Source organism: Lethenteron reissneri, chromosome 14 (genome assembly GCF_015708825.2).
Source record: "Lethenteron reissneri isolate LAM-NWPU_2019-01 chromosome 14, ASM1570882v1, whole genome shotgun sequence".
Taxonomy (NCBI): domain Eukaryota; kingdom Metazoa; phylum Chordata; class Hyperoartia; order Petromyzontiformes; family Petromyzontidae; genus Lethenteron; species Lethenteron reissneri.
In genome coordinates this window covers 12,199,345-12,219,628 of record NC_083792.1, presented here as the reverse complement: position 1 = coordinate 12,219,628, position 20,284 = coordinate 12,199,345, and the positions used below count along the sequence as shown (strand labels likewise).

The window sequence follows — 20,284 nt, the reverse complement described above, 5'->3', positions numbered from 1 at the left end:
TCGGTTGCCTATAGCGATTATGATCGGTTCGATTCGACGACTCATCGGATGACATGGAAATACAGTAGTTGGTGGGTGGGGGTGTAAATCACCTCTGTACCCATGTGTGTCGCTGGACGGGAGGTGATGGGCGGGGCTTGGTGACATCATGTGTATCCCCTCCCACCCAGTCAGACTTGATTTGGCTTGGAGGGGTGGCTGCCATTTTTCAAGGAGCCAGAGCAATCGACTCCAAAATAAACATCTGATGATTATTTTTCGTCCACTAGTTGGGTTTATTGACTCATCATCCCCGGTTTAGTTTATTATTTGTGTTTGGAGCTCGAGTTCGGCAGTCACGAGTGTCCGTTAGTTTGCTACGTGTCCATTAAGAAGTATGAGAAATAAATGCTTATTCGATTCAACATTTATTCACTTTAGTTAAGTGACTTTCAGTTTTCCAAAACAAAATTGCGTCTCTAACAGCCACAATTGACGTAGTTCTATGCTGTGTTTTAGACAGTTTATTTTATTACAGAAGTTCCATTTGTGGAATTTGTCATTCGTTGCTTATTTTGACTTAAAATGTATTCATTGCGTTCGAAATGCATTTTTGTCACAATATATAAAGACCGCTTATATTCTTGTCCTGTTCACGGGTTTGCTCACGTTATGGAAGGACGTACACACTTGTATCAATCATTGATTTTCTAATATTTTTTAAATTGATAAAACAGCACTTATTCGAGCAAAGAAGTTAATTATAAACCCAGTAAGTAAATTATATTAGTATTAGTCCTTGATGCATGCGAGTGGCTTGTGCCATGGCTCACTATTTTAGGCTGAGTATCTCCAAAGGAGGTTCTCACTTTAGTCATAGGACAATAACCCCAAGCTTAATAATTTCAGCAGTATGGATGATTAAAGATTACTGCCGAGACACACACGAAGTGCTCAATTAACGTGTTGGCAGAAAGGCAAGGCCCACCAAATTTCCAGTGTAATTATAACCAAATTAGCAGAAAAATAGTGGCAATTTGGCCATTTATCTGCCAGTTTTTGGTGGAAACATCCTTCGTACCAACACATGACCCAAGCACTGAGTGTCTATGCCAGACACATCAAGGATGCTTCTGAGAAATATCATTATAATAACGTGAAAGCATAACCTGGGTCCCTCCCCGCATAACAGGAATGTTGCCGTGGTGGTGCACCTACAGTGAACTGTTCCCATGTTTGAGACCGACAATGTTGATGTCACCCTCCAGCGACCGTAATTTCAACATCTCAGCTGCCACTTACATCTCGCGTCGTCGCGTTCTAACGGTGACGTTTTTTGTCGCGATTTGTCGACGCTGTAAAAGCAGCGCATTGGCACATCTCCACCGTGGGTCTGCGCCACGTTCGCCCGTCGGAGCGATGCGCAGAGCACGTGACGCACACGGTTCATTTGTCAATCCGAGCTGAAGGTCACACAGTGGCCGCTCGGTGCTAGCAGGTAGTGTGCAATTGTCTGTGACATTAGTAGCCACATCCATGCTCGGTCACCGGGTTATAAGCCCAAGACGTGTTTGTGGTCGTGTCTGCAGAGTGCACATTGTTTTGCGGTTGATGCTATCGTTCCATTCATTCATTCATTCTTTGTTCATGCTCAAGGTTTGTCGGCGTGCAATGTTCTTGAGGGCCATTAGCAAGCTGCTTTCAGGGGCCAGGAGACACCAATGGAACCTTGAGCATCTTGTGTTTATACGCCATACTAGAATTAATTAATAATGCGCTCTAAAGTTCTGCTCGCTCAATGTGTAGAGGTTCATTTCGTGACACTGCATTTGGCAATGTACAAGGGATGATGCCCTTTAAACATGTCTCGCTATTATAGTTACGCTTTGATCATCAACGCCGGAGGTACATGTCCTCCAGCATGCATGTAGCGGTGCTGCTTCATGATTCAATTCAAGAATGGATAAAAAAAACTGTTGGGCATTTCTTTTTGAATCTTCTTTGTATGGTTTTGAAAAAAAATCCTCTCTCATTTGTGTGCTTTAGTTTGCTTTATTAGCCTGAGCGTAATTTGAGCTTAATCATGTTTCACATAATTCGCATACATCTTAAATAACGGATTCCCGTGTGCACGAGTCGATCGATGAGTGTTTCGTAAGCGTGAAAAATTTATTCCCGATCGATGAATCAATGCGTCGTCACAGGCCTGGACAACAATTCGCGCACACCTGACGCTTCCCTGACCAACGCTGCGGCAGCTGGCTCGCTCGGACAGACACGAAACATTCCCATGCCGATCCCGCTCGTACGGCCTGCCCCGTGCGAGTGCCACGAATGTCTTGTGGGAGATAGCCGCGCGGCATGCCTGATATGTCACTCCTAGTGTTGCGTGTTTCGCATTCTGCCAGCGCTTGCAAGGCTGTGTGGGCCCCGTGTTACAGGGGACACAATGGAAACATTCTACTGCTCTCGAGCCGTTTATAAAAGTGGCTTGAAAAAGATATTTTTTTTGGGGCGGGAACTGTGGGCGAGAGTGGCGCTCGCCCGGGAACAGTGGAACGGCTGTTGCGGGAGCCGGTGTGGGCTGCTGTAAACATCTGTGGCATGCGTCGCATGCGTTATGCAATTGATTGCCGGTGATGGGCGCACGATTTTTGGAACAAGTGTCACTTGTGTGGCCGCAGTTTTGAAAATTAAGCACCATAAATTGCAATTTTTCCAACCCCCACTCACTCTTTAACGGTAATGTGTTTAAACTGGTATAGGTTAATCAAATAAGTTAAAGCGTCATAAAAACAAACATGGAAAAGGTTACATTGTAAAAAAAAAAGTAAGGCCCTCAGCCGTTAATACGTGACCTCGAATGGCTCTGACTGCACAAAGTGTTTAATGCGCTGTAGCGTACCACTGTACAGTACTATACTTGCTCTCAGCACTGTGGGGCAGATGTGGTGAGTTTCACTCTCATCAGTTACGAGTATTAGTGGAACAGAGTAAAGATTGCAGCCAGCGAACGTGGGCTTCTACTGTAATGCCTATGTTAAGCCCGTTTCCTTTGAACGCCATTGTGGCAAAGCTTTTACACAAATGAAACCGGCCCACATACCGTGGTGAAACTGAATTGCCAAGGTAAACGTTGCCACTTTTTCCTTTCACCTACGGTGGAGCCATGACGCAAAACAAGCGTGCCTTTGTCGAAAACAAAAACGTCCGCGATAAATGGACGGAGAGCTTTAAGCGTTCACGATGTTTCCCGTTTGACCGAATGACAGCGCTCGCTTGGGACCTGCGTGACGCCGCTTTGTGCCGTGGTTTTGGTGTTTGCCCGAGTTCCTGCGACGAGGCTGGTATTGGCGACACGCTTGATGATGGGAGCGTCGTCGTCATTGCCGTCGTTGCTAAAAACTAAATTCTTGTGTTCCGCGAGTCGCCGATTGGCAAGTCGCGTGTTTTAAGTCGAAGCTTGATGGTGGGGCCTTAGTTGTGATACAGACCAGTCGAGTTTAATTCAGTCCCTAATCGACCGATGTTATAAATCGTAATATGATGTCATTGCACAAAAGTCATGCTGCTATTCCGTACCACACGAAACATCATTTACTGGGTGTCTTAGTTCACATTTTTTTATACACCTAAGTGACTTGTATTCAAATGTAGGTTACATGGAAAATTGGTATGATGGAAGTTTTTTCCACTACATATTTTCAAAATTTCTCACTAAATATTTGTTTTGGGTCACTGTTAAGCTGGAGTAGGCATGTGACACTGTCAGCCACAGTTACAGCGATGGTTATGATGGACATGGTGTGCAGGGTGCGGAAATATTTTCCTGATTGCCAACCCAAACAGCATAAAACGGTGCATTTCCTTTATGTTTTGTCAATGAAATGCATTTAGTTTTAAGGCAAATGAAGCTGCACATGATAAATTCCGTTCAATCAAAGATCGTTCTAATTGGGGTCCATAATCTGCAAAAAAAAACCAAGCACACGATTCCATTGCAGAGCACAGAACCAAAACCGCCAAGCAGCTAGAAACAACCAGCACTTTTAAACGTGCAAAATCTAAAAGTTAACAATATTTCTTACATTGGACAAGGTTGTAAGAGCTTGACGTTGATGTAAATGGTAACCATGGCAGCAGCGATAGAAGAGTGATCAGGGGGCGACTGACAACCGGTGAGCGGCGATCGACCAGAGTGATGTCAGTGAGGTGCTGGATCATCGATGAGAACCCCACTGCTTTCATCAGTCGGGTTCATTGGGTCACTTCTCCTCCTGAGGCTGGACAAAGCGGTGATCACACAGGCTGCCGCGGAAGTTTGTTCGTGGCATCGTCACCGCTAATGGAAAGGCGGATGACGATCACCTTTCTCCGAAGCCTTTTTGGAACGCCCAGAGATCGTCAAAGAATTCTCACCGATGCCTTCGCCCCCTATCAGGTTCTCGTTTCTTCACAAGTTCCTTGCCATGTGACTGCCACGCAACTGAACAAATGACCTATTCATACGCCGAAGGACCTTTACAGTACAGTAATTCTTTTCAAGTTTAAAAATGTGTTGCATCTGCGTTCAACTTGGGGGAACTCGGGGAAGGTTTGAAGAGGCCGCGGGGTTCTGTAAAAACAACTCTTTGATGGTCATTGATGTCAGATGGCAGGGTCCTGGCCCGCTATTCTGGCTAGCAAGGAAACTGTTTCTCCAGTCCTTGGCGTCACACCGTGTAAACTAATTAATCTTCTTTGTGCGCGACGAGAAGAGGAGATGTGGTCCGTGCGTTTCTCCGATCGTTGGCGTCCTGCGCGGCTTTCCGCTCACTAAACACACAACTGTACACACTGTACAGTGTTGAGGTATATGTTTGCTACGAGTTTTTTTTTTATTTTTCATGCAGTTAATTTCAAATTGAGTTATTCTAAATGACTTCACCAATCTGCACTGACCTGTGTGGTGAAGTATGGCCAAATAAACCCCCATGACCCACCCGGGTCTTGAGGAGGCTCTCATCCAGCAGGGCTGTACAGCACATTCTGAAGACTTAATAATGTTTCTAATTTGGCTACGTAACTTAATGTCTCATCAATAAAAGTTAATCCAGTATATAATTGCAAAAAACTGTTTGGTAACAAATGGACACTTTTGAACGCATTCAAACTTCTCTAATCGGCTCATGGGAGCTGCTCTTGGCCGAAACAATTATTTCCGTTGATCCACGCTCTTCCCACCAACTTTTATCTGCATGAAGATGCGGCGGAAAGAGAAATAATATGATGGGTTGGTACTCTTATCTGCGGGGTTAGTGCTGATATAATTTGTGTGGCTAGAGTCAAAGGAAAGAGTTTTCACCGAATACTCAGAAAAGCTGAAAGAAAGTCGACGAGAATGGCTGAAGAGAGGAAAATGGCATCGCAGGGACGACGCTGAACCATGGAAGCACCAGGGCCGAGACCAAGGAGGCAGGCCTAGGAAAGGCTGTGTTTACCCTTTCCTGTTACAAGACGTCTGCAAGTTGCAGGGTGGGTGTCCCACTCACCGCTGAATCTCGGAACGTGCAAGCAGTTCGCGTTAATTTTTGTTTTGAGACATAGCGCCGTTGTTTTTAAAAACATTGTGCTCACCGCGGAGAACTGTATCAACACGACCGCACTATGATATCTGGCGCTAGACTGTGCCGCACACCCTCCCGCATGGCCTTATGGGAGCCTAGGTACAACTTCCAACTTGAAGACGTACTGATAAAGTGATTTTATTTTCGTTTTTCTTCTGATTCCGTTCCCGATGACATCTATATCCATCATCGGAATGGGAAAGGATTAAAATTGGTTAGCCGAGACATTTGTTACCATGAAGTAGCAAGCTGTGGATGTGAAGGACTGTGAAGTTGATGAGGTGGTCTTGGACATAAATGAGTGGAGAAAGAGGTTCAAGAAGGCAGATCCTCCGCAGTCCATGATCTCTAGACCAGATATTTCACTTGTCGGTGACCGCCTGGAGTGGCGTAACTTTAGTGGGAAGAATTTTCTGAGCGTGGCCAGACAACGGTGAATTGTGTCAAATCAGAAACAATAGTTGCATGCAGGAAAGCCGTCCGTTTCAACACAAACGCCTTCGGGAAATGCTGATGGCGTTTTGCGCATGCGCGATGGCTGCGTGCGTTTTCTGCGTCTTGTTTGAGAGTTGGTCATTCGTGTTTTGGTAACCGTTCGTAACGAGTGGGCCGCCAAACGATTCGCTGCCATCGGCCGTTTGACAACTTTGCATGGGCACCAATTGCTGCTCTCTGGTCCATGGACGGTCCATGAGTGGTGAGTAATGCCAGGAAGATGAAGATGGGCAGTGATGGTGGATGATACGTGTTCATAACGGAAGGTTCACTGCTCCTTTATAAATGAGCAGCTAAATGCGGCCGGCGGTTTGTGAGCTTTTATTGAAATTGGTCGCATTATGGGGTACGCGCATGCAACGCTGCGAGATACGGAAATAGCCGCACATTAGTCAAAGAAGAAAACACAAGTTCGGGGCAACATATTGACGGTGAATATAATGTACGTCATCTAACACCAGCCTTCATCAGCTTGTCTTTGTCTGGTGTAAGACAACACAGGTACCTAATCAGGAATCTTCAAGCAAAAACTGTGAACAAATTCCATCCATGTGCAGAAATGTCCGATGTCCCAGGAATGCTCGTTTTGGTGGTGGCAGGCGGTCTCGGTGTGTCGCGCACAGGAGTTAAAACCCGTGGTGTCCTCAGGGATGCCTCCCGCGCCAACATGTGCTGCGTGCTTTGAGGAATTCTGGAATGCAGTGACATCATGGCTTGGAAGCTTGCGTGGCAGATTGCGATGTTCAGTTAGTTCTCCAACTTTTTTGTTGTTGACGCAACTTAGTTCTTCCTCTCGCTCTAGCCGCCTCCCTGCCTACGACATACGAATCGTAAACATGAACGTTGACAAGGAAAACAAGACGACGGCTGAACAGCGTGCAAACTATCACAGAGAGCTGCATGCCTGACATTACACCTCGAGACGGAAAGAGGAACACAAGTATCAAAGAACATACGAAAGTGAGAGACGCCATATTCACTGTTAAGAAAGGTCATTGGGCTTGGGCAGGACCTATCGCTTTGAAGGGACGATGGCCTGGAGGCCGAGACGATCTCCGGTGTGGCAGCCAAAGAAGCGAATACGCCTGACAGGATGACCACCGTGGATTATGGGAGCGTTGAGATCGGCTCATGTGCAGGAGTTGGATGGATTGTTGTTGCATCGCGAGACAGTGAGATAACGGTGGCGGCTTGTGGGAGGCCCTCAACCAGCAGTGGATAGATAACGGCAGATGATGATGATGAGCTGCCTCCCTGCCTCATCTTGGTACTTGGCGTGCGTGTTCGTTTTGTCGGTCACTCGCTTCACTTTAGCTTCTGTGAAGTTGGCAGCTCATTAAACAAATTTGCAGCGTAATATTTTTCTCTCGCAAATGTTAGTGCGCGGAGGCCATATGCTTTTAAAGATTTAAATAATTAATGTGGATTCTGGAGTTAAGTGTGACCTGTGCCAACGGTATATGTCATGTTTTATTCAAAAAGTCATTGCTCAAAGTTGCCTTACCTGAAGTTTAAGAAAAATGTCCGATAATTAATATTTGAACTTTTTCAGTAAAGTGTCGGATGCTGATTTTCCATTGCTTGATTTTATGTTTTCTTAACAGATTCATTGATGCAGTGATGGAAAGTTCCATTGATGGAAAGCGAATGATAAGGGAATTGTCTCTTAGACGCATTTGTCAAAACCACTTCACCGGTTAGCGCACTGCACCGTGAACCACGTGGCGTGATTTTGATTCCCCGCCACGAGCAAGTTCTGAACTGCTTACAGTTTACCCGTCCACTTCACTCACATTGCAATGACCTGCATGGTGAAGTATGACCACAAAATGTGAAATTCCTTGGTATGTTTGTGGTGTGGTGTACACGTGAAACTGATAGCGAGTGGTTGTGTGATGGTTAATGGATTGTGCTGTTGTCCTGGAGACCTGGTTTTGATTCTTGGCCCACATGCCGACATCAGTGGCGCATGGCAATTGAGCCTGCCGTGGGCCTACTTTAAGTCAACCCAGCCTAAAATGAGTTCCTGGCACACTGTATGAAGCGTCGGCAATGAGGAGACAATCATCACCAATGTCGAAACAAAGGTGTTTCGACATTGGTGATAACCACTGGCACTCTGGCCTTGAATAGGTACTCGCTCACAGCACTTTCCCTTCTAGTCTGAAAGCTGTCAAACGTCACTCATGGGACATGAATTTCACGATTTGGAGCATTCCTCACGGTTTCATGTTGACGTTGCAAAAACCTCGCACATTACCACGATCAAAAAAAAATCCTCCAAAAAAGTTACGAACTTTCCAATTTCTCAAATCGATTCAATAATGGCTGAGAAGCTCGTACAACAACCCCGCCACTCACCTGGAAGCCGACCAATCAGATACGTGGGACTTCTTCATTACAGACGCACACTGCCCCCTCGCCCCCACTCCGCCCCACCCCGACCCCCCCACTGCTCCCACGCTGACACCAGCCAATCTCACCCCACCCCCCTACTGGGAAGCCTCACGTGCATGACCATCTGACCTTCTTCCATACCTCACTCTGTTTAAGAGCTCGGTAATCTACGTGACTGAATGCCGATGAGACCCTGACAAACCCAGCCCAGAGTTTGCTGCTTAAACAGTTGCAGCTGGAAAGCGTTGGTTCAGAATTCCCCAAGGCTGATATAATAATAATATATCCCTCTATAAATACACCATGTTCTCCAGATTTTAAGACACACTCCCCCTCCCCCCTGCATTTTAGAGCAAAAGTTTTGGGGTGCATCTCATCACCTCGTAGGTGTGTGTGTGACCAGCTTTGTACAACTTTAATGAAACCGGGAAGTTTGGGGGTGCATATTACTTTCCTGAGCATCTAGTAATCGGAAAATAGGGTTTAATTTTTTTTTACACAGAGGAACAGACTTCATGTCCTGTTCATTATGCCGCCGATAAGGCCGTTCGTTAGGTGTCCGTACCTGATCCTGTGTGCCGACGATGGCTCCCCCCGTACCGTGAACAGAGATGAAGAAGGACTGGTCAGACCACGCGCTCTGGTGGGAGCGCAAAACCATGTGGCTGCTCAAGACGCACTGGACGCTGGACAAGTACGGCATCCAGGCGGACGCCACGCTGCACTTCACCCCGCAGCACAAGCTCATGCGCCTGCAACTCCCGAGCATGAAGTACGTGCGCGTCAAGGTCAACTTCTCCGACCTCGTCTTCAAGGCCGTCGTGGACATCTGCAAGACGTTCAGTAAGGGCCGCGGTCGCTCATCTCGTCGTGCCGCGTTTTTGTCGTGATGCATGCACGCACAAACGCACGCACGTTGAACCTGTTTCGCACCGTACGTAACCAACCGTGCGAATCCGGGAGGTGCGGGATGAAGGACAGGAAGCTGCGCACAAAAAGTGTTTCTAAAGAAGTGAGTCTTCATCTTCTTGGTTCTTTCGGTAAAGTCACGTAGAATGTAAATAATAAAATAATAGAAATAAAGTAATATAATATAATGTTTTATTTTTATTATTTTATTATTTCCATTCTACGTGACTTTACCGAAAGAACCAAGAAGATGAATCCCTGCAGTCACGAAAGCTTTAAATCGAAATTTAAGTGAGTTTTCAGTTTAGATTTCAAAGTGGCGGTGGAGAGGGTCGAGTGTCCTCGGTGCCATAGACAAGTGGGCTCTGTCATCGGAGTGGGTTGGCTTCCTTTTAAAAGTGAGCCGCATGCTTTTAACTGGGAAGTCGTGATGTCATAGGGTCAATGAGTGCTCAATAGTGTCCGTAATTTTAGGTCGACTTCAGTCTTGTGCCAATCTTAAAATGCATGGAAAAATCAACCGAGTAAGTTTGTACTAAAGTAGTACTATTCTAACCCAGGCTGACTTTTTTTTTGCAATCGCTTTCCAGCATGGAGGGTGGGGAATGGAAGGCTTGGGAGATTGAGCAGTGGTGGCTGCCTGGCTAATGGAGTGTGGGGACAAGATGTGAGCTGTGCTGATGATCCCAGAACGGCCCAGGAACATTCCTCGGCCACCGATGGCGCTCGCTAGTCGTCACGGAAACGTGGCATGAGTAGATTTGGGCAGCATTTTGTTGTTGGCAAATCGGAAGGAACACCTCTCCCGTGCCTCTTGCATTCCCATTTTTTTTTTACAATGAAAAAGGTGTGGCTCTATGGGATGGTGCCATGGAAATACAGAGACGCGGGTTACTTTGCATATGTATGTATTTTGAACGTATTTCTCACCGTACGTAGCCAACCATGCTAAACGGAGGACAACAAACTAAACACAAAAAGCATTTTAGAAGAAATTAGTTTTCAATCTAGATGACTTAAAAGTGCATAGCTCCAGTGGCTTCCTAATATCGGAAGGAAGAGCGTTCCAGATGGCCGCAGAAGTGCATCTTAAAGCGTGCGATGCGGTGACCATGTTTTTTCAATGACTAGCCAAAAGCCGCTGCGAGGATGACTGGAGTTCGCGTGATGGTTTATGCTCCTTGACGGTCACACATCTTTGTTGTATTTGTTACATTGAACAGTATAAAATCAGATGTAAAGGCTGTCCGTGTGCCCCATGTTAAAACGCCCCATGCTGTACATTCAAAGCATTATGATGTATGGGAGTAGAATTAAATTATGTTTGCTGCTCAGGAAAAACACAAGGGAACGATCGATTTCCTTGGATTAACTGGTATTGAATCTGTTTGTTCCTGCTGATGGCAATTCAATTAAATTGTTTTAATGCGTGGCTTGGTTGGGGCCCACTGAGACACACTATCCCTTCAGCCAGGAATAGCATGTCCTTCCCTCACACATCTGATTAGCACGGTTGGCTACTTACTAAATAAGTTCATACACACAGGGGGAGACCAGGTTAACCAGAAATACAGTGCAGCAAATTCAAGAAAAGGTCTGTTGTTCAATTGTCTGTGTTCAATAATCAATCCTAGGTATCTGTTTACGCTTTACATGTAAGTGTTGATATGGATGTGAACCTAGAAAACTGGCGTATTTGCTCTGGAGCCAGAGGCCATTTCTTATTTGAATGCGTTCAACTGTTAGCGTTGCACACACCAAGCTGCCAAAGGTTAAAGGCCGTGTCACATGACCCCACCTGCTGTGCATGCTTTGTGCCCGAGCGCAGCTTGAAAATAGCGCCGGTCCTTATTAGACTCCAGACGCTGCTGAGTTTTCTGGAATCCATTGCTTTTGAGCGGCAGCACTTGAAGCTGATTAGAAAAGCCCCTCTTCATTTCGGATCGAATTACCTTTTACGAGCAGGGAACTGTCCAGGATTTCTTCTCGATGGATTGCTCGAGTATTCACTTTGAATCAGATTAGATTGCGCTTGTAATCGGACGATGAGAGGTGGCCGTACGTTAATGTAAAGAGCATTTGACAACCTGACAGCCAAACTTTTTGCTGGCGTGATTTTATTTTTTGGTTTGGTAGAAATAAGTTCGACAAACCAGTCAATTAAGTGGGCTGTTAGAGTTTACAAATCCTCTGTGCCTGCCACTCGTGTTAACATTTAAAAATATATTTGCTTTTGTGGCAGAAAAATATGGAAGGATTGCCGCTAAGCACGAAGCATTCCATAAAGTGTGAAAATGAAGAAACGTTCAACAAAAAACTTGGGGGGAAAATATACCGGTTCATATAAATGCAATAATCTCACTCGGAAGGTTTTGTTGTCTAAGTAGGTTGGGTTATTGTTAAGCAGACCGACACAATTTAAACGCTTAGCATTGACATAAATTAGCATACATTTTACAGCCGTTTGTCCATCCACTGCTGGATGAAGGCCTCCTCACGCCGCGTCGGTCACGGGAGTTTGATTGACCATACTTCACCATGCTGGTCAGTGCGGACTGGTCAAGGGGGTTGCCCCAGACCGGTCCACGTTTGTCAGCTGTGACAGGAATCAAACTCGGTTCTCCGCACATTCACACCGCTGTAGACTCACCACCGTGCCACCGCCCCCACTCTAAGCGGTGGCACACACAGACCCACGCGAGGCAATTCCCAAAAAGGGAACTTGGTTTGGTTTATAACTCAACTTGTAAACAAATTCATTGTAATTACGCACTGAGCAGTGAGGCTTTGTAGCCTGCCTCTGACTCCGCCTCTGGACCAGGCAACGAAAGCAACTTTTCCTTCTTTGTTTTTTTTCGGTAAAGTCACGTAGAAAAGTCACGTAGAGGGGAAATATTTTATTATTATTATTATTTCCCTTCTACGTTACTTTACCGAAAGAACCAAGAAGATGAATCCCTGCAGTCACGAAAGCTTTAACTCGAAACTTTTCCACTGTCTGCATATCACGAACCCATAAAAAGTGTAACTTTGCTTCTGGTCTAAATGTGACTGAAGCTTAACCCCTGCAGCCACCTCAGCAGTTGTAACCAATACCTACGTTTCCCTGTCACTTAATCGCCGTTGACGGTTTTTGTCGCCGCTGTCGTTTTTTTTGCATCGCTCAAGCCAAGTCGATATCGGACCCATCGCGGCTCTCTCATTCTATTAGCCGGATTTATTTTATTCATAATTTTGCCGCTATGAATTTCCACGTGAAGAGACGCTTTGTTGTTGAGCTATCGTTTGTGGCCAGGTCGCTTCTGAAAAATACCTCCGGGGGCTTTGCCTGGCAGGATGGGGGATGGTTTGGTTTTATTTGTTTGTTTTTGGGCGATTTGTTTGCCTTTGCTATACTTTGCACTCCTATCGTGTTTTTTGTATTGTTTGTTGTTGTAGCCTTCTTACCTGCCCCTACTGGGCATCTGTGAAAAAGAGCTCTATAGCTCATCGGATTCCTCCAGGATGATTGAATAATTCTGATTCCGAGTCGGGGCTCCCACGGAAGGCGCTTTGGGCTGTGATACGCGGCGTGTCGTGGATGCACGTGCACACGCGTTCGCGCACACGCCGTGAGATTTAAATAACGCCGCGTGGAAATGGACACCTGCCCTGCTGAGCTCCAGCCATTTTAATTAGCCGCGAACAGGGCATTTTTAAACTCTGTCCAGCGTGCCACTCTGCTTACCTCACGCCTATTTTAAACGGCCGCGCGGTAAACACTGAGCTAGCACGGCTCGCAGGACTAAGAGTGTGCTCCTAATATGGCCATTGTATTGCCGATTGCCTACGTTTGCATGCCGTCAGTCGCCGGGACTCCCGGACTGTTCCGTGCGTTGGTTTAAACATCTAATTAGCTTGCAGTCGGGGATTTCCTATTTCTCAGCCGGAACAAGAACCCCGATAGAGATGCGTTGTCTGATGGCTTTTGCGATGTCTGACAGCAGACCGTCTTCGACACGACCAATCGTGAATGTGCCCGAACTGGTATGGGCGGACGCTTAACCAGGGTTGAGCCTGGTTAGCAGGTGGTTGGGAGGTTGCCTGGGATTGCCATGTGTGTTGGTATGGCTTTGGGGCTGCAAGGTGGCCAGAAGATGTCGGCACAACGATAGATTCTTGACTCTATCGGTGCAGAGCGTTGAGTGTTATCCCCTAATTGTACGTGTGGCTTTTCTCTGGGTACTTCCAGTTTCTTGCCACGGAGACAAATATTCATGAATGGCATGAGCCAAACATCCCAATTATGGACCTTTCTGAGTCATCTTGAATACTCGGTGATCAGCGTGGCTTTCCTGGGCAAATAAAAAAGCATGGTTTGTTTTAAAAACTTGTCCCATTCCTTTTCATAGTACTCTCGATCATAAAAAGGGATCCAAAGTAAAGTAATAGAGGCAGAAAAGAGAACCTTTTAGTGCTTTTGGGAAATTTTACTTAATAATGAAAAGCAACATGCCACAGACCTAATAAAAGGAACGTTTGTATTCGGTGCATATTACATACGATTACATATGGATCAGAAACAAGGACACTGAAGCAAAAATAAATGAGAGTTTAAAAGTGTGTATTGAGCCATGGAGGGACACATGTTTTGAATCGCACCGAGACACGTAAAGTGGAAATGCACGATTCGGAGAGCAAATGCAAGCTGGAGACATCGTGTTCGCCATTTAAGAAAAGTACGCTTGGCCGGACGTGTCGCTAAAGTGGATGATGGCCAAGAGTCATGGCTAATGACAGTGTGGCAAACAAAGGAGTGAAGCATGCCCAAGAGGGACATCCGCCACAGAGGTGGAGCAATGAAATTAACTAAACTGTAAACTTATTTTATGTTACCAGATAAGGCACACTGAGCTACTCAGCTCTTTTTCAGAAGCGACCTGGCCACATATGATAGCTCAAGGGAGGGACGTATCATGTGGAAATGTTTCGCATTCAAATACTCTGAACGCATGATTCTAAATGTGGAGGGGAAAACCGGAGGACATGGAGAAAAATCCACACGCCCACGGGGAGAGAGACCAGGCAAACTCAAAATATGCAGCAGGCGTCAGGGTCGGGATTGAACCCATGACCAGGCGAGGTAGTTAATATCTCACCGCCATGGCACCCGTGAAATGAGCTTGTGTGCAGGAGGAGCTCCATGGGTTGTTGCATCGCAGGACAGTGGGAGACCGTGATGGCTTGGGGGGAGGCCTTCAGTAAAGAAGGTTGATGATGGTCTCTTTGGGGTTGTCGCTGTTTTGATGTCACATGGACATGGCCACTTCCGAAAAGCGATAATTAGTGCCACTCATTACCCTGTGCCGGAAGATGCTTGGGGACATCTGAACCCATTACAAAAACGGGCAAAGTTGTTACGACACTCGCAGAGTTATGCACAACACATTAGAAAAACAACGGCGATAACATGCAACGAACTTGCTGAACATTACCTACCGCAGGCTAGAGATAAGAAAGTTCACCTTTCAAAGTGTATTAGTGTGGAGACCTTTAAAGTGCAATTTAAGAGGAAACCTTCGAGCCATAAGCAATTATCGTAAATGTGCGGGCAGCTGGGCTATTGCTGTTCAAACGTGTCGAAAGTGCACCTGGCTCGCCCCGGTTGTTTACGTTTCTCCCTCTCCTCACTCTTAGCTGCGTGGCGTGGAAAATAAAAACAGAACGAGGGTTCACGAGCGCCTTGTTTAGCCCAGGCCAGGCCAGGCACGCGATGACCCGAGCTCTGGGCAGGCAGCTGGGGTTTCCGATTCGTTCTCATGGCAGGGAGTCGATCAACGTTCGTAAGTTCGTGCCGAGGTTTGGCGAGCGAGCCCGTGGACGGCTCTCGTCGAGCAGTCTGATGAAATGCGCGAAATGCTGCCAGTGACACGGGCCAGTGGCGGGCTAAATGCGGTTCCACGGCGGTGAGATTTGTGACCGCAGTCGTGGACCGTGGGCTATCTGTCATTGTTCACTGGTTGCAGGAGAGGAGATCACCGTTGAGATAGCTCTGCAGAAGGGTGTAGCGGCTCGCAGTGAGAAGGTTGCGAGTTCAAATCCTGGTTGGGGGGTCCGACTTGGCCCATCATCCGTCTTGGGTTGCCAAATGAGTTATCACTTTGTGGCGAAGCCAACAGTGGTTGTGCTGTGGATAGACTCGTCCCCAACATCGGAATGCAGATTTTCCTCCACTGGATCAGGGGCACGCTCAGCACTGTCGATTAGCATAGTTGGCTACGTATGGTGCGAAAGAAGTTCTACGTACATAAGGTTACATAATTTGAGCAGGAAATCCGCTTTGATTTATTTGGAAGGAGATAGCCACGTAGACTTGATGTGCCAACACGACAGACAGGAAAGCATCCCACCCACCTCTGCGAAGCAAAGTCTCTAGCATACTCGCTGGATAACTGTGTGATGAGTGTCAGACGACACTCGCAAAGAGAAGGGCGGGGGGTGGGGCAGCTGCTAATCCGTAGGCTGTGTACGTCCCGGTAATAACAAACCTCCATTCTGGTGAAACCCATAATCTGGTTACATAGTTTTGCTGGAAAGTTAATCCTTCACAAAGTGGGTTGACAGTCAAATTATAGTTTGCATTATTTTTATATATGCAGTACATGTATGTTCATATGTACTGGGAAGTTTTTTTGCTATACTTTTAATATGGGTATATTTATATATATTTTTTCTCACCGTATGTGTTGAGAAACCTCAAAGCATGGAAATAAATACACGGCTTTGGATTTTTTCGTGTAATTTGTTTTGCAAAGATATGTATGGAATGTAGGTAAATGTATCTAATTACTACATGTAAATGGAGTATTTAGATATTGGGTGAGCAGTCGGTTCGTGCACTACTGTGAACGTAACCAACCGAGTTTGATTCCTGACCATGGTTAATGTGAGTCGAGAGTGACATCCAAACCTGTCCTGGGCCTCTTCTCACCTTCAGGCGCAGCAAAATATGTATTTATTTATTCAGGAGCCTGAAGACTTTGGTATTTTCAATGCTTGGCTAATTTTTTTTTTTTGCCATGTTTTGTTGCTTGGAATCTTTTTACATTCAGAGACAGATAGAGGAACACGCAATCAAAGGACACAACACACAATTGACAGACTTCATATTGACTCTTCATGAAAGTAAATGGACAGGACACGTGCCAATATAAGAGATGATTGCTGATGGGCACAGGATGACCACTGTGGTAGGAAGCAATGAGTTACCTTTGCAGGATGTAAATCGATGCTTTGCATCATGTGACTCGGTGATGGCTTGGGAAGGCTTTCATACAGCAGTGGGTGGATCTTGGCTGATGATGATATTCCAACATAAAGCTGTTCGAAGGCAAATTTGCGTGAGTAAAAGGGATATGTTGATGAAGACCAAAATATCTTAAATGTTAATCTTTGTGGGTAGAGGAGCGGGTGGCTAGCAGTAAAGATTAATAGCCATTTATTTATCCAGGAGCCTCAAGACTTTGATATTTTTAATGCTTGGCTAGTTCCTTTAAACGTGTTTTGCATATTTGCCAATATTTTTATCCAAAAATTATGAAAACATACGTACATTACAATGCATTAATAAACAAAGTAGGCTGTCAAATGTTTTAACAATGCAAGGGAGTCATGTATAACTGGTGCTTTAAAAATTGCGGTTTCGAGATCATGATTTATAAACAACTACAAGCGATTTGAATTGCCGTTATGTCACAACTAGAGGTCAGAGATGAACCTTGACTTTGTAGATAATACTCTTAGGTTTTTTCAGTAAAGTCACGTAGGTAATAATAAATAATAAAAATCATAGAAATTATAATAGAAATATAATAATAAATCACGACATTTACTTTTTATTTTTTATTTTTACCTACTTGACTTTACCGAAAAAAACTAAGAGTATGAATCATTGCAGTCACGAAAGCTTCAAATCTAGAATTTGTAGATAATATATAGATGATACTATGATATTTCCAACAGCATCTCCCCGTGAGAGAAACAAAAAAATTACACTACTGAAAATGAATCCGTGTGCTCTGCTCAAATAACTCAGATATATTTTTTTATTATGAAAGATGGTTAACAATGGAGCGTAGTTTAACACAATGTGGGAGGACCTGTTACTAATCGTCATTTTCACACCAGAAATTATGTTGAAGTCGTGGAACCCAGTCTGATCCATGGGGAGGGTGGGGAAGACAAGTTATAATGTAAACAAAAACATTTATTGCAAAAAAGATGAAAGTAAATATGCCTTTTAAAGTATAATTCAGAAGTCAACAGGAATTAAATTAAATTAGAACAGGCGTTTAATTCAGTAACCATTAGTGAAGAATCTAAACATGAAACGCATGCCGTTTTATGTACATTAATGATCTTCTAGTTTAGGTAATAAATCTCCCCCTAAACATTTCATTGCGGCTGCGTAAGTGATGAATAAAGTGCGCAGGGTAAACCCGTAGAGTCCATAATCTGCGGTGTGAGGGGTAATGTTTTATTGTATGGGATTGATTTTGTATTTATTGTGGGTGATTAATTGTAGCTTAACTGTGGCCTTAAAAGGGTTTGTGAAGAATAACAGTGGCTCTTTCATTTAATATTTGCAAGCATACCGACTTAACGTCCAACTTAACCCTATCATGATGCACGAATTGGTAAAATAAAAAAAACAAATTTGTTTGCTTTAATGTTATTTTAGAAGTTAAAAGCACGCCACACCAAATATTTCCCCCCATAACATTTCATATCATCATAGCAGTCGACCATTGTGCATGGGAAGGGCTAGAGAGGTAACAAGACAGCAGACTCGTTATCACAATCGCCTTCAAGCATCACCAGCGGCATGGAATGAGATTCAAGTCAGGACATGGAAAAGTTATACAAAAATAATGAGTGGGGTGGGGGAGGTCAGCGAACTGAGCTGACACCACTGACACATTGGGTTGAGTCCAGGCAGCTGCCATTGATTACCCTGGCCTCTCGAGTGTAGTAGCACGTTGATGGTGTCGGCCCGGTCACCAATGACTGCATACGAATACAAAAACGTTCGTGTCAAATTTGGTCATCGCTTAACTTGGCAAAAAATGCCAACTTTGAGAATTGACAAATCTTGAAGTGACTGCCGTGCGATGAATATCTCTCCGGCAGCTTGGGTTGGAGAGTGCAACAGCCCTTGTATGGGTAGCAGGTCACTCAAGGGATTTCACTAGTGGCTCTGTGATGCTGGCCATTTCCTGTTTTGTAAACAGGGGCCGTGGGGGGATATACCACGCTGTGAGAATTCTGAATTTATTAATCTCATGACATTTTGCCTAGAGTGCAATTGGAATCAAATTGGAAAGAACACGGAAGAAAATAAAAATGTGAACGTTCTTTTCCCCCATGATATTGAGATGTTCATTTTTCCCCGTTTTTTTCTTTAGACATCCGCCACCCAGAAGAGCTGTCCCTCATCAGGAAGCCTCAGGATTCTTCCAAAAAGAAGAAGAAAAAGGGAGGAGAGGAGAACAACCACGAGGAAGTGACCGAGTTGGAGGGTCCCCTCATCACACCCACGGCCAGCCCTGGTGAGTGCAGCTCAACGGTGGTGTGTGCCACCTTTTGACAAACCAGGGTTTAAGAAGACGTCGAGACCAGGATCGGTGGACGGGGAGAATGGGGTTTTGAGGAGTGAGCCAGTGGCAATCCTGTACTGCGATCGTGGAGGGGCACTGTAGCCGATGGGATAGGACAAGAGGTGACTTGGTTGTATACACCCGTGCTGTTATTCGCACGTATGTTTACTCTTCGAATGAATACATTTGGCTTCTGCCAGAGTTTCCACGGGGATTTCTAGTGGAGGCTCAAGTGTGCCTCCCTGAGTCTGCTAAGTTAAGGGGGTCGGAAGGGGTTGATAGACTCCCCCTGCCCCTCTGTGCTATGGCCTTCGGTCCTCGGTGGCCCATGTGCCATCACCTCCACCCCTACCAAGGGCCCCTTGGTGCTGCTTGCATTGCTCGCGAGTGACTCGTCGTGTGACTAAGCAGCAGGCTGGTTGGACAGTTTAATGGAAGGCGGGGGGGGGGCCTCTTGGTAAGTTTCCATGTTTGGGTGAGGTGTAGATGTCATCTGGACCGATAAAGAATAGGTGCAATTTTCTCGCGAGTAATTTTGCCTCATTCTTCAAATGTTGCGCAACATCCCGTGTCGACCACTGCAGATGTGTCGCTTTATTTTGCAACGTGGACTTTTACCGAGTTGGAATCGCAGCACATGTCTCTTTATAAAATAAGCTCTGGGAGAGAGGGGGGTGTAGGGGTGGGCTGGATGGAGGCTCCATACCTACCCGCCCTTCTCACCGAGGTGGTCTTCTCCAGGGAGGCCAGCAAGGAATTCGGGCAAGGAAAGGTGCCAACTCGGCCTACGACTAATAGTAATGCTTAATAGCAATGAAATGCAGGCATTGTAGATTAGTAAATGAGGTTGACATTATACAATTTAAAAAAATAAATAAGGCGAATGTGTTGCTTCCCTTGATCATGAAAGTTTCATTCAATTATCTTGTCAAACATTTCCGAGCCGTCATACACACAACGAAAATATTCAGCCATATGTGAGCGGATTGCCATGACGACCAGGAGACTTAATCCAGCCAATAATGACGTTTTACATATAAACACGCAATAAAAAAAAACTAATATTCAAAGGCAGCTTGAATCCAGTAATTCTGTGTTCTTGTCAAACATCTACCACGAGTTGCCATACATCAGCCATGCTGGATCAGAATTCAGCCATGCTGGATCAAACTATGGAGTTGCTAGCAAGATTATTGCAAAAAAATAACACACTTCAATTTTGCATACGATGTATTATTTTCGTGGGTGCATTTTAGAATGCAT

At 45.3% G+C, this 20,284-nt stretch overlaps 1 protein-coding gene across 1 annotated transcript in view; it reads left to right on the top strand.

Moving 5' to 3' along the window:
* LOC133342400 (fermitin family homolog 2-like) overlaps window positions 1-20,284 on the top strand; it is a 58,687-nt gene that overhangs the window by 2,956 nt on the left and 35,447 nt on the right. The window contains 2 exon segments of the mRNA XM_061551550.1: window positions 9,087-9,320; window positions 18,830-18,973. Of these exon segments, the coding sequence (XP_061407534.1) occupies window positions 9,087-9,320; window positions 18,830-18,973 (378 nt within the window).